Source organism: Enhydra lutris, unplaced genomic scaffold, assembly GCF_002288905.1.
Source record: "Enhydra lutris kenyoni isolate GAN:26980312 unplaced genomic scaffold, ASM228890v2 scaffoldscaffold13, whole genome shotgun sequence".
NCBI lineage: Eukaryota > Metazoa > Chordata > Mammalia > Carnivora > Mustelidae > Enhydra > Enhydra lutris.
The window spans coordinates 32,831,758-32,854,564 of record NW_019154097.1 but is presented as its reverse complement, the minus strand read 5'-3'; the positions used below and the strand labels follow the sequence as shown (position 1 = coordinate 32,854,564).

Sequence of the window (22,807 nt, the reverse complement as noted above, 5' to 3'; positions counted from 1 at the left end):
AATTTTGTAACCTGCTGAGTTCACTTCACAACATATCGTGGGTGTTTGCATAACCTTTGAAAGCATAATTTCTGATGGCTGTGTGCTACTCAAGGTAGACACCATGATTTACTTAGCTGTTCCCCTAAAGTTGATTACTTTCCAGACAGCCATTATAAATAATGTTTTCCATGAATGACCTGCTGCCTTTAAAAAGTCTCCTTTCTGATTATTTTCTTGGGCACGTTGCCTACAAGCCAAACTACCAGGTCAAAGGGCAGAACACGTTCAAGAGTCTTGATACAGAACTTGCAGATTGCTTTTCTGAAAGATGAATCAACACAGGATCACGGGCATGAGCATTATTTTTAGTTTTTTTTTTTTTTTTTTTTTTTTTACTTTGGCAATTTGCTAAGCTCACTCAGTGCCAAGTGCCAGCGCTTAGCATTACGTAATATCATCTTCACACCCACCCAGGGAGGGAACACCCATTTTATAGACCGGCTCAGAGAGGACTCCCCAAGGGGCCCGGGTCCCCTAGCCAGAAGGGAGTCGAGCCCGGATTCGACCTCTCAGACTTCTGCGTGATTGGACCTAGTTGGGAAGCCTAAGCGATCTTAACTCGGCTCCTTCTCTCCGTCCCCATTGGTTGCGTCTTGGTTCTCACCAGAGTGAGTTTTCTAAGCCGGGAGGATGTGATGCTGTCGCACTCTTCCCTAGACACCCTCCCCTAGCGCTCCCTGCCCTTCGGGATAAATTATGCCCAAGACCAGGCCTTCAAAGCTCCCACGGTCCAGGCTGCCCTTCCACCCAAGGGCAGTCCTACTGACTCCGGCCCCCGCCTGACGCGGTGGCCACGCTGAGCCACCTTCGCGCCTCTAAATCCAGGCGGAATTAGCCGGTGTCGCCGCCCCGGGCTGCAGCGGAACGGGTCCCCAGGTTTTAGGGCTGCGCTCGTCGCACGACTGCAGCGATTGGTTGACTCACTCGGGCCTCCGCGGCCGAGCGCGCGGGACCGACCTCCAGTTCGCTTGCCTCTAGCGCCACCGTGCGCCGTGTCCCCCGCAAAAGCGGCGCTTAATGCAAAAGAAGCCCATTGCTCCGGATTGTTGTTACCTTTAGGGACGGTGTTAGGTAACAGAAAAAGGAAAAGGGATCGCTGCTTAGAGCCGAGGGTTGTTTGGCTCAGTGACTCCATGTGGGGACCAAGGAGAAGGGCACCGGAATGAGGGACCGAGTCGTCATTAAAGAGTCCTTGGGGGCAGAACAGTTTCAGGCTCAGGATGAGCGCCGTTTTTCATAATGGAACTCAGCCCTCCTCACCCCGTCCCGAGTCAAATGGAAGAAACACGTTGAGTCGGACATCCCCACCCACTTCGAGGGCAAATTCTCCAGCCCGCTGTGCTTGTCACCCTCTCGCTGGGTCTCGGTCCCCGAATGTGCCGAGGCCGGCTGCACGGCCCCTCCCACCCCAGCCCCGCGCGGGGCCCACGGATCGCGGGACACTGGCGGCCACGGGGAGGTCGGTTGGGACAGTCCTTCTCGAAGTCGCCCGCAATGTCCCCGCCAGACAACAGACCCCTCCGGGAGACAGACGGACCTCGGGCTCGTAGCCGCTGGTTCCCGGGGCAGAGGACGCGGGGCGGAGGGTCGGCGCCGCCCAGGGCCCCCTGGCAGCCCCCAGCCGTGCGGTTCGCAGCCGAGGCGCGGGGTAAGCCGGCGCCTTCCCTGCAGCGAGACCAGAACGCGGGGCGGAACCTCGCGGCGCGGCTAGCGCCACCGGGTCCTCCGGTCCTCCAGAGGGCGCTGCGGCGGTCCGATCCGCAGACCAGCTTTTCAAGCGGCCGGGCCCGGGGGGAGCCGCGGGCTCCAGGAGTCCAGCCCGCTCTGCCAGTGGAGGCGGGGCGACTGCGGAGGGGGCTCGGGGAAGCCAAGTGCGCGGCCCGAGTGCGACTGGGGGACGCCCGGAAGGCTCAGGGGCCACCTGGATGGAGGCTGCGGGCATCGCGGGCAGGTGGGGTGACCAGATTTGATGTGTAATGCCAGCTGGATCTGCAGAGGAAGGGTTAGCGGAGTGGGGGAGGGAAGCCTTCCTCTCACTTTGTTCGGAGGCCAAAGCGAAAGGCTGGGGGTGCTGTTATTGACACAAAATAGGCACTAGGGTGGGTTGGCTGTGTGGAGAGGGGTTGGCATCGGGCTGTGACGGCGCGAGAAAGGCTGGGGCCGGGGCATGTGCATTTGGGTCGGACGCCCCCGGGAGGACCGAGCCCTGGGAGTGGGGGAGATGGCGGGCGGGGTTGGGCGTTCGAGGGAAGGACAGTCGGCAGGATTTGCGGGAAAGTGGCGGGGGCAGGGGTATTGAAAGCATCGGCGTGCGAATGCGGCATGCTTTTGGCAGGACTGGGATGTGGCCGTGAAGCTCAGCGGGCAAGTGTTTGAGGAGGGTGGGTAGGGGCGGGGGTGGGTAGGCGTGGACTCAGGGGTCCTGCCTTACTCCGTGTCCCTCCTTCAGCCACCATGTTCAACCAGCAGCTCCAGCAGCAGCAACTCCAGCAGCAGCAGCTCCTCCAGCTCCAACAGCTGCTCCAGCAGTCTCCCCCGCAAGCCCCGCTGCCCATGGCCGTCAGCCGGTGAGCTCCCCATGGAGGGGTGGGCGGCTTCAGCCCTGGCACTCAGAACCCCCCTCGTGGAATCCCCATCCCAGCCCTTTCTCCCAGGGACACCCCTGTCTCAGCCCCGGAAGCCGTCAGGTCCCACCTTGAGAGGTTCTGGTGGCTGCGGTAGAGAGGGGCAGGGAATGGAGGTGAGGGAAGAGGGAGGGTCTGACGCCCCAAAGCCCTCTGACCACCCCCCCCCCCCACTTCCAACACACAGGGGCCTTCCCCAGCAGCAGCCACAGCAGCAGCTTCTGAATCTCCAAGGTGCCAACTCCGCCTCCCTCCTCAATGGCTCTGTGCTACAGAGAGCTTTGCTTTTGCAGCAGTTGCAAGGTAGGACCGGCCCCTTCTCACTACATCTTCATGCTGGTGCCCACGTTGCATCCCCAGCATCCCCGCTGGCACTCAGCCTCAGCAAATCCACATGCTAACTCTGAGAGGGAGCTACCCTCCGTGTCCTAGTCCGCAGCTGAGGACTCAGAGGCTGCAGGAGATGGTAGTCCCAGAGTTGCTCAGTGGGACATGGGTCTATCTGATGGCAAAGGCGTGCCCTTGGCTGTGGTGCTGGCTCTGTGGTCAGTCCTCAGCACAAACTCACTCCCATTCACATTAGATGAGATGATGGAGAAAAAGATCTCTTTGGACCACTCACCCCTGAATCCCATTTGACAGATGAGGAGGCTGAGGTCCAGACCTCGGGGAAGCTGTTTGCCCAGGGTCATGCAGCTAGATTAAGGCCTGAGCCTTCTGACCCCCTAGATCTCCGTGTGGGTGTCTCTAGCCTTATGTAGTAGGCCTGTGCCCTTGTCTCAGTTTCCCCATGTGGAGAGCAGTCTCTCAGCTCTTCCTTTTAAGATGCTGCTCCAGATACCTGAGCCTGTTCAGTATTAATCTTAGGACCCCAGTGACCTGGGGCAAGCTCCTGTTCAGAACCAGCCCCTCCTGCACGGTAGCTGTGGCTTGCTGTGTCCTTCTGGGTGGTGCACTGTGCTGAGACCTTTACAAACACAATTCCTCGGCTCTGCTGACAACCCTGGGGGTGGGGGGGGTGGAGGAACATACACTCATGATCCCATTTTACAGATGAAAAAACTGATTCCTAGAGAGGAATCATGTGCCCACGGTCACACAGGGAGTAGGTATGGATTAGAGGGAGAGTTAGAGCCCAGGTCTTGCTACAGAGCTGTGTTCTTAGACCCTAGGCTGTCCTGCCATTCAGTGGGGTACGCTGCCAGGTTGGAAGATGTGTTGGTTGTCACTCCCAGCCCTGCCACACAGGCGTGGAAGGTCCTGGAATTGATTTATAAATGATCAGTGGATAGGTGGAGAGACAAAAGCACACACAGGGACCCACGATGTATACACATATATGTCCCTCCTTTTCTTTCCCATTTTAAAAGTCACACTTGTCAAACAAAAGTGAAAAAGAAATTTTTTTAAGAGGATAAGGAAACCCAAATTTCATAGGTAGATTCACTCACCTCCTGAAGGAAAACAAAAACAAAAGACACCTGTCACGGGTTGGGTGTATTTCCTCCCAATTTTTTCTAGGCCCAAACTTGGGTATTTGTATATGATTGTGGTTGGTTACTGACATGGAAGTGAAAGGTTGTATCTTCTTTTTCCTGGACTAGAATGGCATGATCATTCACCAGATGATTTGACAGTTTCTATAAAAATTATTATTATTATTATTTAAGATTTTATTTATTTATTTGACAGAGAAAGAGAGCATGAGCAGGGGGAACAGCAGAGGGAGAGGGAGAAGCAAATCCCCATGTGGGGCTTGATCCCAGGACCCCAGGATCGTGACCTGAGTCGAAGGCAGCTGCTTAACTGACTGAGCCACCCAGGCACCCCTAAAAATTATTATTATTATTATTTTTTTTTAAGATTTTATTTATCTATTTGACAAACAGAGATCACAAGTAGGCAGAGAGGCACGCAGAGAGAGGGGGGAGCAGGCTCCCTGCTGAGCAGAGAGCCTGATGCGGGGCTCGATCCCAGGACCCTGGGATCATGACCTGAGCTGAAGGCAGAGGCTTTAACCCACTGAGCCACCCAGGCGCCCCCAAAAATAATTTTTTAACAGTTGTTCATGTTCCACTGGAGGGCAAGCCCTTATGTACCTAAACTCAGCTGCTTCCTTTTTCTCCCCACCCTCCCTTTTTTTTTCTTTTTCTTTTTTTCTCTGTTTTAAATAACACGGGGCTGAATGTCATGTTTGAGACGATTTTCTTAGAATGTATTGCGAAAAGTAGGAAAGCTGTGTCGGGGGACGGATGTTTTATGACTCTTGATAAGTATTGCCAACTTGCTTTCCCAAAGGACTGGACCAGTTTGCAATGCCACCAGCCACGTATGACAGTACCGGTCTCACCATGCCCACAGCAACACTGGGTATTATACGCTTTTTATATATATATGTATGTATATATACATGATTTACTAACTTGGTTGGCAAAAAAGCTACATCATTCATATTTTAATTTACATTTCTTGGAGTGCTAGTTCAGTCGAATGTTTTTTATTTGTTTGTTAAACATTCATATTTCTTTTTGTGACTTGTCCATGTCCTTTGTCCATTTTTCTGTTAGATCTTTGAGATCTCTTGATCTTACTGTTTTTAATAGCCAGTTGGCATTCTCTTTGCACATGTGTGTAACTGTATTTGTTTTGTTTTAAGTCAATGTTAATTGAACACTTCCTGGATCCCAAGCACACTTGTATATCTCAGTGAATCCTCATAAAACCACGGGTCAAGCACTATTATTATCCCATTGTACAGATGAGGGAACTGAGGCTGAGAAGGGGGAAGTGATTTGCTCACAGAGCTTGGGCTATAGGACTTGAACTAGATGTGACAGCACATTTGACCCATGTCCTCAACCCCTATGCTTCCTATCCCAGCTTTGGAGCAAGGATTCTAACTGTCGCTTACACTCAAACTTCCTGAGCACTGGGCCTCTGAGTTAGATGAGGTGCTTGCCCTTATAGGAGTTCCCAGGGTGGTTGGGTGGTGGGAAGCAGACAAGGAAATTGTGCAGTTCGTCCCGCGACAGGGAAGCTGGCACCTCTGGGCACACACAGCGGATCTGAGAAGGCCTCTCAGCGGATAAACACCTAACGGGAGATCTGAAGGATGACCAGAGGTAGTCAGGGCAGGAAAGTCCAAGCAGAAGGAACAGCCTATGCAAAGGCCCAGAGGCGGGAAGGAACCAGCTTGCTGAGGGATGCACAGAAACATGTGGCTGGACTGTAGTGGGTGCATGTGTGGGGAGAATGGCAAGAAAGGAGGTGTGGGAGGAGGGCAGGGCCAGACCCCTGTAAGGTGAGGAATGGGCTCCTTTCCAAGCAGCAGGGAGCTATGGAAGGATTTAAGCAGGTGGAGAGGAGTGAAGGCAGAATGAGCAGAGACCCTGGGCAAGCTACACCTACACTTTATGTCTGTTTTGTCATTGGTAGGGACCGTAACACCCACCCTGAGGGGTGGCTGGGCCGAGTGACTGAGGCCGTGCATGCAAAGTGCTTAGCGAGTGCCTGGTTCCCAGTAGACTTTTGATGGAGGGTGGGTGGGATAGGACAATGTCTTATTATTCCAGGGACCGCTCAGTCAACTTGTTGATTCTCCCTAGGGGTACTGTGCTGGGTCTCACACACCTTAAGGTGTGCCCTAAAGCATGTTGGAGGGAGTGGAGTTGCAGGTGTGCACAAGCTGCTGATCAGGGTGTCCCGCTCCTCCTCAGCTTGAGCAGAAAACCAGCCCTAAAGTCCCCTCACCACCAATGCCCAAGGTGGGAGTGGGCCTTTGGTTCTCACCTCTCTCCCCTGGCTGCTGTTGCATGGGAAGGGTCCCTATTAAAGTCATCTGTGTTGTTTCCATGTTGCTTTGGGGGGCTGACGCCTGACCCTGGCCTCTAGCATGTGACAGCGTTGTAACCCTTCTCCCCTCTTCCTGCCGCAGGTAACCTCCGGGGCTACAACCTGGCGACCCCGAACCTGACGCCCCCCAGCCTCACTCCCCCGCAGCTGGCTACTCCGAATCTACAGCAGTTCTTCCCCCAGGCCACTCGGCAGTCCTTGCTGGGTCCCCCTCCTGTCGGGGTCCCCATGAACCCCTCCCAGATCAACCTTTCAGGGCGGACTCCCCAGAAACAGGCCCGCACCCCCACCTCCAGCACCCCCCATCGCAAGGTAAGTGATGGCCGATGGGGGTTGGTGGTGCTGAGAGCGGGGATGACAGCGGGAAGGTCATACCTGGGCATCAGCCCAGCTGCACCCGCCTGGCTCAGCTGGTCCTCAGTTTCCCCATATGTAAAAAGAGGGGTGTAAGTTGGCCTTGTTTAGGGTTTCCCAAATTTCAGATATTCGTGAACCTCTGATGCGATGTTTTCCATATCCAAACGCCACCAGTAATCTTAATTGACCTGATGTATCTCTCTTTGCAAACTCACGGAGACACAAATGACAGAACACTCTAGTAGTTTGAGGTGCCCTTTAATGGTTCTCAGTAAATCCACGCTGCCCTGTAGAAAGAAAAGATGAGCCATATATGGAATTTACGTTTCTCTCGTAATCACATTAACAAAGGAAGAAGAAACTGGTGAAATTAATTTTACCAACAGATTTTAGTGAACCCAGTATGGAAAAAAAAAGATTATCATTTCAGCCTTTAATCAATATTTAAAAAATGAACGAGGCATTTTATATTCCTTGGTCTTTTGTACCAAGTCTTCAAAACCTGTATGTCAGTTTGGCTGGTGACATTTGGAGAGCTGAAAAGCCAGGCACCTGGGGTGGGGGCCTAGCTTTAAATGAATTATCTCCTCCATTACATTTATTTAGTAAGGAAACATTATGTCACTACCTGAAATTCCAAAAACAATCTAAATTAATTGCTGCCCGTGCAAGTAAAAGAAAGGTAATGGGGGGGTAAAACAATGTTACGAATCCCTAAACTCTACATTGTTGCCATCCGAAGGTTCTGGAACTGTACCCCCAGCTCCTTGAGCCTTGTTGGGAGATGGGGCCGGGGCGGGGGGTGCTGAAAGGTATCAGAGGAGTCTCTCCCTGACATAAGCAGAGAGAGTCAAGGAGACTTGCGAGGGGATAACTTCTCCGGGACTGTCCTGTCCCTGAGTGTCCCAGCAGCTCCTCACACACAGCACGCTCTTGAGAACATTCCGGGGCAGGCGCGGCAACCCCCATTCCCCCTTTTGGGCTACCCTGAGGCCAGCCCACATCTGGAGGTGAGGCGTCTCCCTCCAGAGAGGGATCCCAGCCTCCAGCCTGCCAGTTGGGGCCTGTCCTCACATGGTCTTCTTGTCTAGTGCTCCCCGCCACTCGTTTTACATCTGGGGAAACCGAGGCTCGGGGAGTGGGGTGGAGGCTGCCCTGGGCTGCACAGGCCCAGAGCCCAGGCCTCCTGACTTGCAGGCCAGCAATGCGCCTGTTGTGCAGGATGAGAGCCAGATAGTTTCTGAAGGGCTGAAGTCCTGATGCGGTGTACGTTTCCGCTCCGTGCTTGTTCCTCGGTCTCAGGAAGGCGGGAGCAGGCTCCTGGGGCTTACTGGAGTGCCCGGGACCTGCCGGAGCCATGCATTTATTTAGCAAACATCTGCGAGTCCTCTAGGGGCCTCCCTGGTGCCAATGGCACATCTGGCCTGACCCTCCTGTAGGTCTTAGGCTGGGGAGGTCCAGGCAGAAGGCGGCAGCAGTGGAGAGACATTCGTGCAAATAATATTGCTACCAACGAATTAAGACTTTGGAAAAAGCCACAAAAAGGAAGCCCAGGCTTCTCTGGGAACCCATATGAAGGGTCTGCTCTGGGGTCAAGAGGGCTTCCTGTAAGAAGTACCTTTGAGAGGGTGAGGGCCCGGGGCAGGAAAAAGCCTAGGACTTTGGGGAACCGGAGAGAAGGCCAGTGTGGACCTAGAGAGGGTGAAGGGGAGAGCGGGGAAGCTGGCTGGAGGTGGGGGCGTGCGGGCAGAGGTCAGACTGGGTGGTGGTTTTGGGCTTGGGTAAGGAAGGTTTACTTTAGAGTCAGAGAAGGATTTCAGACTGAAAGGGGCAAAAGCCACAATCAAGTTTGCATTTTAGAAGGATCCTTGTGGTTGCTTCGTGGAGAAGATGCTTGCGGAGTTAGGAGGGTCCCTCTGTATCCTCCAAATCTGGGTGAACAGCCAGGCAGCTAGATGGACCCACCTAGAGACGATTCCTGGGGTGCTTAGGATCATCTGTAGGCTCCTCTGGACCAGGCCCACCAGAGGTCCCCAGGCCCCTTCATCTCCTAGGGGACCATCGCTTCTGCTGCTGGGACAGAGTGTACTTGCAAGGGTGGGCGGCAGATGTCAGAACCAGTTTCTGAAAGGAAGCAGGATTCTTCTTCTCAGACCACGCCCGTGGAAGACGAGTCAGACCCCCCAGAGGGGTCTGAGGAAGCTGTCGAGTCCGGAACAAACATGCCAAAAGGTAAGGGAGGGAGGCTGCTGGGCTTTTGGAGGGGCCACGGATTGGGGCAGTGATGGGGGCAGACCTGGGAAGCAGGGCTCTTGGCGCAGCGGGAGCCCAGGCCCCATCTCTCGGAGCTAGCTTGTGCTCTACATGGCATCGGCAGTCACTCCTCTGCCCTCCATTCCAGACCAAGGCTCCCCACCCTGCCCAGACGACATCACGAAGGAGAAGCGCACTCCAGCACCTACCCCCGAGTCTTGCGAGGCATCTGAGCCACCAGCTAAGAGGTCAAAGAGGTAACCGATGCGCAAAACCTGCCCAGGCCCAGGGGACGGATACCCTCATTCTTGCAAAGGCTGGGGGCGAGGGGCGTTGGGGGGTGGTGAGGACCCTTCAGAGAGCTGGAGGAAGAAAAGGGCCTTGGCATCTGGCTTGGAAGAAGGTCAAACCCACTTCTGCATCTCACTTGGGAAGGCCCCTCGCCAGAGTCTTTGGTGTCTTCCCTGGGACTGAGCCATCTGGAGGCAGGCTAGGTGGCTGGGTTGGACAAGTGAACGTGTGCCTCTGGGACCTCCAAGTGGGCGGAGGGTGGGCAGCTTTACAGGGCCTTGGATTCATTTTAGCAGATTGTGGGAGGTAGGGCTGAGTGATCCTTCCAATTTATTTAGGTGCGGCTGGGGCTGGGAGAACTGCAGGCCCTTCCCAGAATGCCCAGCTTGTATGTGCTAGAACTAGGACTGAAATTGGATCTTGGCCTTTTTGAGAAGTCCCTAAAGGGTCAGCTGGGAGACGCTGGAAGCTATCTTTTGATCCTCTCTAGCTCAGAGTTGCCCACAGAGAAGGGGCTCCCCGGGCAGCTGCAGGCGAAGGTCCCGCCTCGGGCCCGCACCACGGCACCAAAGCAGACACAGACACCTGAGCTGCTGCCTGAGCCACCGGAAGCCCGAGTGTTGCCACGATTCCAGCCACGGGTTCTGCAGATCCAGGCCCAGGTGCAGCCGCAGACGCCGCCACTGACGCCCCCCGTGGACACTCCTGCGAGGCACCAACCACAGAAGCAGGCGGAGACACAGACCTCTCCGGAGCACATGGGGCCACTGCCTGGGCGGGAGGGGGCGGGGCCGCAGAAACAGGTGCAGCCCCAGCTGCAGAAGCAGGCACAGACGCAGACGTATCCTCAGGTCCAGCCCCCGGATCAGCCACAGGGGCACCCTCCAGCGCCGTCGCCCGGGCAGCCGCCGGACCAGACTGAGGGACGGCTTCAGCCACCGCCACGGGTGTCGGTGCCCATACTGGAGCCGGCGCCGGTTCCGGTTAGTTCCGCAGCGCCGGAGTCGCCGCCGGATAAGAGAGATACTGCAGCCGGTAAGTGAGCCCTGGCACCCAGTTCCCCTGGCATGGGACAGCCTTGCCCGGACCCTTGGCTCCTCCCCTGGCACCGTGCGTCCTGACCAGGGCTTGGGGCTGTCCCCACCAGAGGCTTCAAGGGCCTGGCTGTGGGTAGAGAAGGGGACTATCAATCCCAGGTCCATCGGCTGGTGGGAGACGGACCCATCTATCATTTCAGGCGCGGAGAAGGCCTCGCCAGAGCCAGGGGGCACCCAGGTCAGCGTGGAGAGCCAGGACGAGTTGACCGGTGGCCTGGATGTGGGAGAATGTGAAAAAAGAGCGAGAGAGATGCTAGGGGTGGGTTGGTGTGCTGCTGGGGCTGCTTGGGGACCAGGGGGCCCAGCAGTGGGAGGGTCGTCCACCCCAACCCCTCTGGCCCCTCCTGCTTCCCCACCACATGAGCCCTGGGCAGAGCAGACTGGCTTTGACTGGCTCCGTTGCCTTCGCATGCCTTTGCTTGGAAGAACTGGAGGTACTTGTGGCGACAAGTCCCTTCCAACCTGCTTGTCCCCAGACTGGACCCCTTGGTCCCCTCACAGGGGAACGTTGCTCCAGGGAAGAGAGCACAGAGCCGACACCTATGCATGCGGTTCGGGTTCCAGCTCTGCCTCAGGGTGTCACTGCGGCCAAACCCAGTTCCTTCTTTGGGCCTCCATTTCTCCATCTGTCACGGGAGGGTGGGGCAGGGTGGGCTTAGGGCCGAGTCCTGGCTATGGTACTCCCTAGCTCTGTGAGCCTGGACAGTCACCTACCAGCTCAGTGCCTCAGTTTCCCCATCTGTGAAGGGGGCTGTCAGGAAGGTTCCAGCAAGATGCCAGAGCATGGGGGGACTGGCCCATCACAGGTGCCCCACCGGTGGTAGCTCTTGCCCCTGCTCCCGGTGCAGGTGTGGGGTGCCGCGGGCTCCCTGAAGGTCACCATCCTGCAGAGCAGCGACAGCCGGGCCTTCAGCACCGTCCCCATCACCCCTGTGCCTCGCGCTGGCGACTCTGCGTCCACTGCCCCAGCCGCCAGCAGCACGCCTTCTAAGCAGACCCTCCAGTTCTTCTGCTGCCTCTGTAAGGCCAACTGTAGCAGCCAGCAGGTACTGTAGGCCCGGGCCCCGGGAGGGGCTTCCGGTGGGTAGGGTGGGGGTGTCTGCAGGGCGTGCCCAGGCCAGGCAGCCTTGCCCGAGCGGCCCCGTGAGCACGGTGAGCTCCATCCACGGCAGCTGTGCATCTGCTCTGGAGACATTTCCCGACCAGCCAAGAAGTTAGGATCTGCGGGTCCAGCAGGCCAGGTCTGAATCAGCTCTGGCTAGCAGTGTAGACGCCGGAGGGCAGACTCCCCTCCGTTTCCTCTGTTTCCATGTGTATCAGATGAAGAAACATCAAGAACCCACCTTGCTAGGAGGCTCTGAAGATTCGGTGACTTGACCTTGAAGTCCAGAGGCCCTGGCCCAGCCCCGAGCGAGCGTAGTAGCCTTAACAGCACTATGCTTGTATTGTTGTGACTGCTTGCCCGTGTCGTCCTGAGCAGAGCCGTGGGGTCTGGAGGCCAGTCGGACTGCTCCTTATCTCTGAGGGGCTCACGCAGTGTCCAGGGGAGCTGCCGAAGCCCCGGCTGCTGTGTGCTCACTCGGTGCCTCTGTTTGCCATCATGCTCTGGCCCCCGCAGGGCTGTTGTAAGAAAAATGGCCTCAGTGGCGGTGGTGGTGACAGTGGGGTGGCCATGAAGCTGAGGCCAGGCCCCACCCTCCCCCACTGATCCCGGGCTCACTCTTCATCCCGCCGCAGGAGTTCCAGAACCACATGTCAGGGGCCCAGCACCAGCAGCGGCTCGGGGAGCTCCAGCACACGAGCCAGGCCTGCCTCCTGTCCCTGCTGCCTGTGCCCCGGGATGTGCTGGAGAGAGAAGATGAGTGAGTGGGGGATCTCGAAGGCTCCATGCTGGGGGGTGGACGGCCTTGCAGGCCAGGCTGATGGGGGGGCCCTGAGTCCACCATCTGCAAGGTCTCCCTTTGGGTTCAGTATTGTTCACTGCCAGAGGCCCCTTCACACCGTTAACTGTTTACCTGTAGACCTCAGTTTTCCTCATCTGTAAAATGGCCTCGTGAAGGGTGCAGTGCAAGAATTCATGAACTAGATAGTCTGTTAAGGTGCCTTCCAGGCAGGAACAGTGTGACCACCCACATGGGAAGGAAGTGGGTCATGGCACAGACCCCTGGTTCCCTGGCATAGGTGCTGACCCCTCCCCATTGGTCATCTTGTAGCTCGAGGTTACAGCTACCCTCCATCTCCCCCTTTTATTGTCACGGGTGCGTCACTGATCCAAAATATGAGCCCTTTTGGAGTCCAGGACTAGCTCTTGGGCTGAGGAGGCCTGGTAGATGCTGGGAGACCTTTCACCACTCTGTGGGCAGTCACAGAGGCCTACGGGAAGGGGAGAAGCAGGTCAGCGCTGCCTCAAGCTGTGCTGGGGGGCATGGGCTCTGTCCCACAGGACTGCTGCCCCTCCACCTCAGGTCTCTTGATTGTTCTGGAGAATCTAGAAACCCGGCTTTGTACGTGAAGTCTCCCAATTTCAGAATGTTAGCAGCTAGTTCAGAATCAAAATGAAACAAAGCCTAGGGAGGCCAAATCCAACCCCATCATGGGCTGGACAGGCCCCACGGCAGTGGCTGGGGACTCCGCTGGGAGCACTCACAGAGGGTCACAGCTCAGAGCTTGCAGCTTGCATGCCCTGGGTGACGGAGCGCTCTCTCCAGAGGCAGCGGCCTCTCCATTAGGTGGTTCTCACTTTGAGAAGAACTTCCCGACATGGCGTGTAGCACATTCTTGAGCCTTAAACCTCCCCATGCTCAGGGAGGGGACCCAGGAATTCTCCTTGGTGGAAGTAATCATAAATACAGAAGAAAGGAGACTCCTGAAGACGTTCCTTGCAGAGGATTGTCAGGTTGAATAATTTTCTTTGGAAAGTGTGGCAGATCTCCACTCCTGTGGGATGGATTAGCTCAGGCTTGTCCATGTGGTGGAACAGCTCCTAAGTAGGACAGTAGCAGGGAATTCAGGAGGCTGTGGAAACGTCAGGTTAGAACAGGGTTCCAGGGGCACCTGGGTGGCTCAGTGGGTAAAAGCCTCTGCCTTCAGCTCAGGTCATGGTCCCAGGGCCCTGGAATTGAGCCCTGCATCAGGCTCTCTGCTCAGCAGGGAGCCTGCTTCCCTTCCTCTCTCTCTGCGTGCCTCTCTGCCTCCTTGTGATCTCTGCCTGTCAAATAAATAAATAAAATCTTAAAAAAAAAAAAGAACAGGATTCCAATCCACATTTGCAGAATGAGCTCAGTTATATAAAAACCTATCTTGTGGACGCAAGGAAACTAGAAAGATGTGGCCCATCCTGCAAACAGGCTTTAGGGTCAGGGAACTCACCGAACTGTCTCATGATGATGTCGCCCCTTGAAGCCTGACCGGGGCCCCTGAGGCCACACAGTCCTTCCAATAGGCTGCCTGTCCTTCCTTCGTCCAACACAGTCAGAAACTCGGGGCTGATCCCGTGCCTGGCCCTGGGACGCTGCAATGGGAGTCCCCGGCCTCCCAGAGGTCGCCACAGTCCAGTGGAGGCAGAGAGGGGATCAGGTCCTCCCTGTCTGCTGTAGAAAATGCTGTGGCAGTGGCCCTTTGGGGTACCAGAGGGGAGTCTGGCTTACTGGGGGGGGGCGGTGCAAGAACAGCTCCAGGAAGGACAGGGCATCTGGTCTGTCAAGGTCAGGTAGGTTCAGGTCTCACCGTCCTGCTAGCCTCCTGGTGTCCCAGATGCTTCTCAGTCTCTCCCCGCCCAGCTTCCGTGGTTATTCTTCTTGTCTAAGTATTTTTCCAGATGCATCTCAGAACCATTGTTAAGTTTCTAAAAACACATCGTGTTGGAGTTGCGTTACATTTATGGCGCATCCGGGGAGAGTGGCTGTCTTCCCAACAAGGGCAGTGTCACATTCGTTCTGTCTGTCACCGTTCAGAGAGCCCCCGCCGAGGCGCTGGTGTAACACCTGTCAGCTCTACTACATGGGGGACCTGATCCAGCACCGCAGGACGCAGGACCACAAGGTCTGAGCTGCGAGGGCACCCACAATGCTGTCTCCCAGCCACAGGGCTCGTAGGGGTCCTCTGGCAGCTCCTCTCTCGCCCTGCCCTATCTCTGTCCTCCGTTGCCACCTGCTGGAAGCCCATGGCACGGGGAGGGGGACGTGTGCCCATGTTCTGGGGAAGGGGCGGAGCACAGCCGGCTGATGCCAGAGGTGGCGGCCTGCAGGTGGGAGAGGAGGTGTCACTGGGCACAGTCTGGCTGCCCCTGGGGAAACTGCTCGCCACCCACTTGGCCTGCCCTCCTTTCGTCAGATCGCCAAGCAATCCCTGCGACCTTTCTGCACCATTTGCAACCGCTATTTCAAGACCCCCCGCAAGTTTGTGGAGCACGTGAAGTCCCAGGGACACAAGGACAAAGCCAAGGAGGTAACCCCAGCTCCCTCGGAGGACATGAGCCCAGAGAGGCCCAGAGCCTTGGCCGAGGCCACACAGCGGGCTGAGGTTTAGCTCAGTCTGAACTCGGCAAGTCCAGAGGGATTGGGGCTCTCAGGGCTGGGGGTGGGGTGGCATCTCGGCCGCCTAGAGTGGACCTGAGCCCTGGCCCATCCCCCTGGGCAGCTGAAGATGCTCGAGAAGGAGACGGCCGGCCAGGATGAGGACCACTTCATCACGGTGGATGCCGTGGGCTGCTTTGAGGGTGATGAAGAGGAGGAGGAGGATGACGACGATGAGGAAGAAGAGATCGAGGTTGAGGAGGAGTTCTGCAAGCAGGTGCTTGGGGCGGGCGCGTGGGAGGCAGGCTGGAGACTAGACTCCCAGGCCAGCAGGACCTCACCCCCTCCCAGAGGCCAGGGGCACAGTGCTGGCATTTGTAGGCACTAACGCGTGCCATGATTTAGTATGAACAAGACTGTACTCCATACGACTAGGTGCAAACACACATCGTGAGGACCACAGGGTGGCCGGCAACAGGACCTCGAAGCCTGCCTGAAATCTGGACGTGTGTTGAGGGAGGGAGAGGGCATCTCAGGCCAGTAAGGGCACTGGAGAGAACTATGCGGGGTACACAGGAAGCATCAGTGTGAGATGAGGACGATGATGGTAGTAGCAGTCAACACCAAGCATTTATTAGATGCCAGGTATATACCAAGCACATTCCTGGCTGAATCTCACTGACTTGGATGCCGGGAAGTGAGGCTCCAGAGCCTGTACTCATAACGAGTAAGGACCTGGAGGAACTTGTGTTCTTTTCGTGTGAGAAATGAAAAGGAGCTACTCAGAGCCAGGCACTAGTGCTGGATGTGGCACTACTTGGGGATCGAGTTCCTTGCCTGCCCAGAGCTTGCCTGTTGCAGGCCGGAGTGGAGAGGGGCAGCCAGAGGGACATTGTGGAGGGGCTGTGGATGGATGGTTGCGAGGGCGGTCTTCAGCCCCAAGTGGGTTTGGGGTGAGGCCTTTGTTACATGCGACCAGCCGTGGCGTGACCTCAGGTAAGCCCCTTGGCTTCTCTGAGCCCCAGTTCTGGAGTCCCAGCTCAGGCTGTGAAGGTGGGTCAAAGCCCAGACAAAGGGGAATGGTTGTCACTCTTGGAAGGCACATTTGTTTGCCTGGTAAGGGGACGAGGGCACTACCAAGCATGGTGGGGCTGTGCGGCTGGAGTCCGAAGGGGCCTCCTCCGGAAGGGGCTCGTGTCCAGCAGGTGAGATGAGGCGTCCTTGATCACCTGAAACCCAGCCCCCTGGGACTGAGGTCACTGCAACATCAGGCATTCAGGGAGCTGGCAGGGGCTCGTGGTTAAGAGTGTATCTAGGGCTTAGGGCTCACCAGAGTTACCTACCCTGCTCCTCTGTGAACCCTGGACAAGTGAGTTACTGTGCCTGGACCTCAGTTTCTTCTTACGTAAAATGGGTGAACCATGGGGATTCAGAGAGGACACTCATGATGTGTTGGGCACACCTGGCATGGATTATGGTCACTCAGAAGCAGGAGGGCTTCCTGGAGGAGGGGACTGATTGAGCTGAACTCAAAGATTATAGATTGGGAAGGACACTCTGGCAGGATCAGCGTGTGCAAAGGCTCAGAGAATGCCACCCACAACCTCCTGGATATCCTCCTGGGGATCAAGGGAGTGGTGTTGAGGAGCATGGGTGGGAACCAGGCCCCACCTGTGTGTGGGAGGAGCACAGAGGAAGCTGGAACCTAGGCCCACATTTGTATATTTCTAGGTGAGGTCCAGAGATATATCCATAGAGGAGTGGAAAGGCTCAGAGACCTATAGCCCCAATACCGCATACGGTAAGACTCTGATCCTGACCTCACCTGCAGGAGCTGAGGCCCCCAGATCCCAGCCACAGCATCCTGGCCAGGCCACCTCTCCCCTTGTCCTCTTCTCTCCTCACACCTGGAGGGTGGACGAACATATGGGGCCCCAGAGAGGGAGGGCCACCGGGTTGGCTTAGTGGGGTGAGTCCCTGGACGCTGCTGTCCCACAGGTGTGGACTTCCTGGTGCCCGTGATGGGCTACATCTGCCGCATCTGCCACAAGTTCTACCACAGCAACTCAGGGGCACAGCTCTCCCACTGCAAGTCCTTGGCCCACTTCGAGAACCTGCAGGTGAGCGGGGCCTCCTGCCCCACCTGCCCACACAGCATGGCCAGCAGCCATCTTCCTCCTGCACTTGGCCTCAGCCTACGGGCACACCCCCCAGGAGGCCCTGCCCAGAGGGAACCTGAGTAGGGGTGGGACCCAGCTTTTCCTGCTACTGTTCTGGGGGGAGCTGAGGGCCAGGCTGTTAATGCCAGAGCTCTGGCCCCAGGAGGCTGAGAGCACTGTATGGGGTCTCTCTCTCTCTCTCTCTCTCACACACACACACACACACACACACACAGTCACATAATGGGGTCTCTCTCTCTCTCTCTCTTTCACACACACACACACGCGCGCGCGCGTGCGCACAGTCACAGCATGTCCCATGTCCCATGCAGTCTTGGCCAGGCTGGGGAGGCAACTGCTGGCATGGAGCATACCAGGTTGGGGAGAGGCCCTGCCTCATCTGTACCTTCTGTGTCCAGAAATACAAGAAGGCCAAGAACCCCAGCCCTACCAGCAGGCCCGTGAGCCGCCGGTGTGCGATCAACGCCCGCAACGCCTTGACTGCTCTGTTCACTTCTGGCAGCCGCACATCCACCCAGCCCAGCACCCAGGACCCAGCGAAAACCCCCAGCAAGGTGACAGCCCAACCCCCTCCGCCCCCACTACCACGGCGCTCAACACGCCTCAAACCCTGATGGAGGGAGCGCCTCATGCCCACCCTGTCTGGGTCGGGGTCCGCTGTGCTTTACAGAAGTCTTGTGTAGAAATTTGACAAGGTTGGTGTTTTTCCTGAAAGTCGAATAAAAGAAGGTAATTTGGCTGTGCAGTACCCACCAGCCCTTCTGTCTAGGTGGATGGGGGAAGGGAGCACCCAGCCTGCTCTCAGCCAGCATCCACCCTCTCTAGTGGCCAAGCTGGGAGGCCAGACAGGCTCCCTAAGCAGGGCCTCTGGGGTCACAAGGCACTTTATCTCTCACAGCCTGTCTCCCTCTCTAATGGGGTCATCAGGGCTAGGAAAAAGCCTTCACCTTCAGATCTCATTTCAACTCAGATCTCACTTATTCCTCACAGGGACCCTGGGGGGGTAGGTCTTATTATGGTTCCCAAATTATAGGTGAAAAAACTGAGGCCTAGCAAGGTCAAGTGACTTGCTAGAGGTCATACATCTGATGAGTGGCTAGAATTTGCCCTGGGCCTGGGCTCTGGACCCCTGCGCTGGCCTCTTCCTCCAGGGGGACTCTGGAAACTGAAGCACAGGAGTGGGGTGTCGCCCTGTCCTCCGAGTTTGTGGCTCAACAGCAGGGCCCATCCTTGTCAGGTGACCCTAAGATGAATCATCAGCGAATGGGGCCCAGGAGGGGCTGGTTCTTTAGTTCTGCTACTTCCCCATTTGGAAAAAACCCTTAGAGGTGGACAACCAGATCAACCCCATGATTGGCCAGCTGGGAAGACTGAGGCCAGGGGCGAGGTTACGCAGCATGAATAGGAGTTGGCTGTCTTAGTGAAAGGCCCTAGGACCCAGAGAAGCTGAGTGTATCCACAGGGTCACACAACACGTCCCGTGCTGTCTCAGCTGGGCTGGGGAATCCACTGCTGTCCAGGAGGGCACCAGGTAGGAAGGAAGCCCTGCCTCACCCCTCACCTGCTCCCTCTGTGTCCAGAAATAACAAGAAGGCCAAGAACCCCTACCCCACCAGCAGGCCCGTGAGTTGCCAGTCACCTCTGGGGGCCAGTGGAGTCCTCACCCAGGATACAGAGGAATGGCACAGTAGTGTCGGAGACCCATTTAATGTGGACGCTCAAGGCCTGGGTAGAGTGGGAAGTGCCCCGGAACTTGGCAGGCAGGCAAGGCAGGTGGGTTGTGGGCCCACGTTTGACCCCAGAAGGGGATGTCGGGTGGTGGGGTCTGGCCCAGGCATGCCAAGGGGTATACCGGAAGGGTGACTGAGGCAGGCAGACCCACCAGTAGGCCAGCTCTTGAGAAGGTATCTAAGCCAGGTGGTGAGTGCCCAGGCCAGAGTCTCGCCCAGGGAGGCAGGGTTGGGGCCTGCTGGGGGCTCCCAGAACCTAGGAACTGGCATCACTAGGGGCCTCCCCGAGCTGCTGCTGGAACTCAAGGCGTGTCTGCCGGTTGGACTCAAGCAGCTCCTGGAGGCGGGCGTGGAGGTGGTCGTTCTTCTCCTCTAGGTGGTCTAGACAGGAGTTGATCTGGTCCAACATGGAGTTGATGGCAGCATATTCTGGGAGGAAGGGAAAAGAGAGCCAAGTCTCCTCAGGGCTCAAAGACACCTTCCCCCAAACTGTCCCCCTGCCTGTGGGACAAAAGGGCTTTGGACAAGTCCCTACTCCTCCTTTCTGACCCTCTGTGTCACCATCTGGAAAATGGGTGGATATCAAAAGTGAAAAGAAATAATACCTTAGTGGTATTATTAGAGCCCCCAGCCAGCCCCACCCTTTTTTCTAGGGTTAGGGTGCTCGGGGGAAGTCAGCCAGACAGTGTCCTGCCCGGGAAGTCCTGCCAGGTGCCAAGTCTCCTCTCCACTTCCTTCATCAACTGCCTAGAGTCCAGAGCCCACCTTCAGAATCAGCCAATCTAGGCTAGAGCCCTACTCTCCAGCTCTTCCGAGGCTCCCTAACCCCGCCCCGGAAAAGCACCGCCCAGACTACAAGGCCCCGCCCCAAGTCCCGCCCCCTCTAGCCCCGCCTCCCATGCCCTTTCCTTTCCTCTCACTGGTCTCTAACACCTCCCGCCCCCTGAACCTGCTGTTGCATCTGCCTGCAATGCGTCCTCCTGTCTCCCCTCCCCGTCTCCTCCTGGATGTGTCCCTCTCATCCTTCATGTCTCAGCATGGATGTGGCCACAGGGAGCTTTCTCAATTCCCCAGACGGGATCGGGCCTCTATTCCTGTTCCCTTTGTCCTCCACACACCTCCACGGCTAGACTACTGTGAGTGTATGCTGCTGTGTCCCCCACCAGACTAGAGAGCTCGTGAGACAGGGAATGTTCTTGTGTTCCCTGCTGTCTCAATGGTGCCCTCGTGGTCACACAGTAAGCACAAGCTGAATGGATGGATGGATGGATGGATGGATGAGTGAACAAAGCCTCTGACTTTGTAGCCTTTCTGCCTTTGCTCACCTGTCTCTGCCACTCAGAATGCCTCAACCTCAAGTCATTCAAGGACCAGCTCAAAACGCCTCCTCTTCTAAGAAGCCTTCCCTGGTCTCCACCAGAAACCATCACCCCCTCCTCCACAGCCACTCCTGACCTGCCTCTCAGCAGCACAGTGTCCCTTAGGATCCAAGATCTGGGCTTGTGCCCACTGCGGACCCAGTTCGGAGCCAGCCCTGTGACTCAGACACACTCAGCTGCCAGCCTGGGACAAAGAGGGAAGCTGCTGGCAGTGTTTGGAAAAGGCCAGGGCTGGAGGAGTGTGTCTGGGATATGGGTGCAAGTGTGCATTCTGGGGGAAGAGCACCATCGCCTGAAGCTGGCACACCTCACAGAGGACAGTCCTGGAAAGTCCCTCCTGGATTGTAGAGTCCAAGCCCCTTGTGGTACCGATGGGAAAACTGAGGCCCAAGAAGGAAGGGACCTATCCAGGATCCGCCAGCTGGTTGGTGGCACAGCCAAGATTCAGAGGGAGCAGGGCACCTGGATTTCGGTCCCGCCCTGCTCCACCCCAGCCAGTGACTGCGTCTTTTTGGGACAGGAATAAGGACCAGATTGTGAGGATTCCAATGTATTAAAAACTCAGATAGGGTCTGGCCACAGCAAGTACTTAGTAGATGGTCATTATTATCAACACTGCACATTCTGTGTCAGGTGACACAGGCCAGAGGCAGGTGGTGTCCCCCCACACCACTGGGGCCAGGCTTTATCTATGTCAAGGGCACTCCCAGTGCTAAGCCTTTGCCTTCTGCCTGGGACAGCCACCTCCCCACTGCACTAAGTCCCGTGAATCTGCCAACACCCACTCAGTGTGACACCTGAGCGGCTTTTCCTGAAGGCTCTCGCTGCCACTGCAGGCTTCCTTCTACACATCCGGCTGCTGTTCACCTGCAGCGCCCAGGGCAAACTAGCCAGCCTACTAACCACCCTGTGGGAGGTCCTCTCCCTCTTTATTAAACGCAGTTCCCAGGTGATCAAAGTGTTCTGAAACTACTGTGATGGATGCATGATTCTGAACATCCTAAAACCCACTGACATGTACGATTTAAATGGATACATTGTATAATATGTGAATTAGAGCTCAATAAAGCTGTTAGCCAAACAAAACAAAAAGCAGACTGCATACTTTTCTCACATTTACTAAGTCCTGCCCTTCGGCTTGGGAAACCAATCTTTATTACACTAAAGAGAAAAATAACCACTCACCAAACACCTGCATGCTTCAATCCTATTAAATATTTTCCTTTTTTTTTTTTTTTTTTCTGCTTCATTTAATCCTGACACATCTCAATGCCGGAGACACCAATCATAGTCTTAATTAACAGACGGGGAAACTGAGGCTCCCCAAGGTGAGAGGGAGCTGATGGGTCTCTCTCTGCCTCCGTCCCCCGCAGTGCTGGGCAGGCAACAGGCTGCTCTATAAGCAGGTCACATTCGCCAAGGCTCCGGGTCACACCAGCAAAGGTGGCTAGAGATGCTTACTCAGCAAGGCGGGTTCGCCCACCCAGACAGATCCACCCGCTAAGCCAAGACGGACCACCCGCCCCATCCCCTCAGGAGTCTCCGTCTCCCCAGGGGCTACAGGATGCGGCTGGAGCAAATGCCAAAAGGGAGAGTAGAGTGATCCTGAAGCGGCCTCAGCTTCCCCATCTGTAAAACGGGGCCGGTTGCCCGCAGTTCTCTGGTACTGCGGTTTCCAGGGACCCACTCGCAGATGCTCGCCCTGAACCCACCCGCCGGCGCCTGCAGCCGCAGCACCAGGGACGAGGAGTAGGAGGACTCTGCGGTCGCTTCCAACCCCCCAGCGCGGCCCCGCTTCCCCTTTCCAGGACTGCAGCCCTGAGAAAGCAAAGGTCGCTTCAGCAGCCCGCCCTTGGTCACCTGCTTCCCCGAAGCCGTCGTCCTCGCCTTCCGCGCCCGCCTCCACCGACATGCCCAGGTCCCCGTTGGGGCCCGACATTGCGGGTTCGGGCGCCGCGAGGGCCGCGCGACGGTGGAACCCAGCGACCCTCGCGCCGACTGCCGGCGCCGGGCGGAAGGTGGAGGCGCCGGATGGAACGCGAGGCCGGAAGAGTGGAACGGCACGGCGGAACGCGGCGGGGCAGCCGGGGCCCCGCCCCCAAGGCCGGAACCTCGCGGCGCGAGCTCCGCCCCCTCCCCGCCCCACCGCCAGAACTGCGTCTCCGCCCACCGTCACACTCCGCCCCAACATCCAGAGTCCCGCCCACTCCCTGCCTCACAGTCGCGCCCCGCCCCTATCCCCGCCCCTTCCCGGCCGCGGGGCGGGGTCAACCGCGGCTGCCCTCCCAGAAGCCTAGGTGGTGGAAGAGGCGTGGAGCCCGGGAGAAGGAGGCGGGCACCCCGGCCCCTCCACTCAGCTCTTCCTGCAGCTGCGGCCTTGCGGGTTGGCGAATCGGCGCCTCCGCGTGCGCGAAATCTGAAACGCGTTGTCTCTAAGGCTCCCTATGGCTTCGGAAGATTTAGGCTCACAGCCTCAGTGAGAGTCACG

General features: G+C 56.9%; 2 protein-coding genes across 4 annotated transcripts; one reads left to right on the top strand and one right to left on the bottom strand.

Annotated features, from left to right (window-relative positions):
- The first annotated feature begins 1,872 nt into the window (after positions 1-1,872).
- On the top strand, positions 1,873-21,422 carry LOC111146427 (CDKN1A interacting zinc finger protein 1). Of its 3 annotated transcripts, XM_022501975.1 has the most exons (18): positions 1,873-1,993; positions 2,492-2,609; positions 2,854-2,969; positions 4,965-5,036; positions 6,601-6,830; positions 8,930-9,107; positions 9,277-9,385; positions 9,910-10,454; positions 10,657-10,775; positions 11,365-11,562; positions 12,254-12,378; positions 14,470-14,557; positions 14,849-14,962; positions 15,155-15,307; positions 16,762-16,831; positions 17,029-17,150; positions 17,609-17,764; positions 20,283-21,422. In XM_022501975.1, the coding sequence occupies exons 2-18, from the start codon at positions 2,497-2,499 to the stop codon at positions 20,334-20,336; spliced, it is 2,562 nt and encodes an 853-aa protein (XP_022357683.1). In that variant the 5' UTR covers positions 1,873-1,993; positions 2,492-2,496; the 3' UTR covers positions 20,337-21,422. The 3 variants fall into 3 exon arrangements, with proteins under 3 accessions (XP_022357683.1, XP_022357684.1, XP_022357681.1); XM_022501976.1 differs by lacking the exon at positions 20,283-21,422 and having other exon boundaries at positions 9,014-9,107; positions 17,609-17,949; XM_022501973.1 differs by lacking the exon at positions 20,283-21,422 and having other exon boundaries at positions 17,609-17,949.
- Positions 18,902-22,400, bottom strand: LOC111146428 (chromosome unknown C9orf16 homolog). Its single transcript, XM_022501977.1, has 2 exons — positions 22,180-22,400; positions 18,902-19,369 (listed from the first exon to the last, which is right to left on the bottom strand). The coding sequence occupies exons 1-2, from the start codon at positions 22,256-22,258 to the stop codon at positions 19,197-19,199; spliced, it is 252 nt and encodes an 83-aa protein (XP_022357685.1). The 5' UTR covers positions 22,259-22,400; the 3' UTR covers positions 18,902-19,196.
- Between the last annotated feature and the right edge of the window lie 407 nt (positions 22,401-22,807).

Excerpts from the sequence above, each read along its gene's own strand:
- LOC111146427 (XM_022501973.1), top strand. The coding sequence starts at position 2,497 with ATGTTCAACCAGCAGCTCCAGCAGCAGCAACTCCAGCAGCAGCAGCTC. Across the intron at positions 5,037-6,600 it reads CATGCCCACAGCAACACTGG|GTAACCTCCGGGGCTACAAC; the intron begins GTATTATACGCT and ends TTCCTGCCGCAG. Across the intron at positions 17,151-17,608 it reads CCCACTTCGAGAACCTGCAG|AAATACAAGAAGGCCAAGAA; the intron begins GTGAGCGGGGCC and ends TTCTGTGTCCAG.
- LOC111146428 (XM_022501977.1), bottom strand. The coding sequence starts at position 22,258 with ATGTCGGGCCCCAACGGGGACCTGGGCATGTCGGTGGAGGCGGGCGCG. Across the intron at positions 19,370-22,179 it reads CGACGGCTTCGGGGAAGCAG|AATATGCTGCCATCAACTCC; the intron begins GTGACCAAGGGC and ends CCTTCCTCCCAG.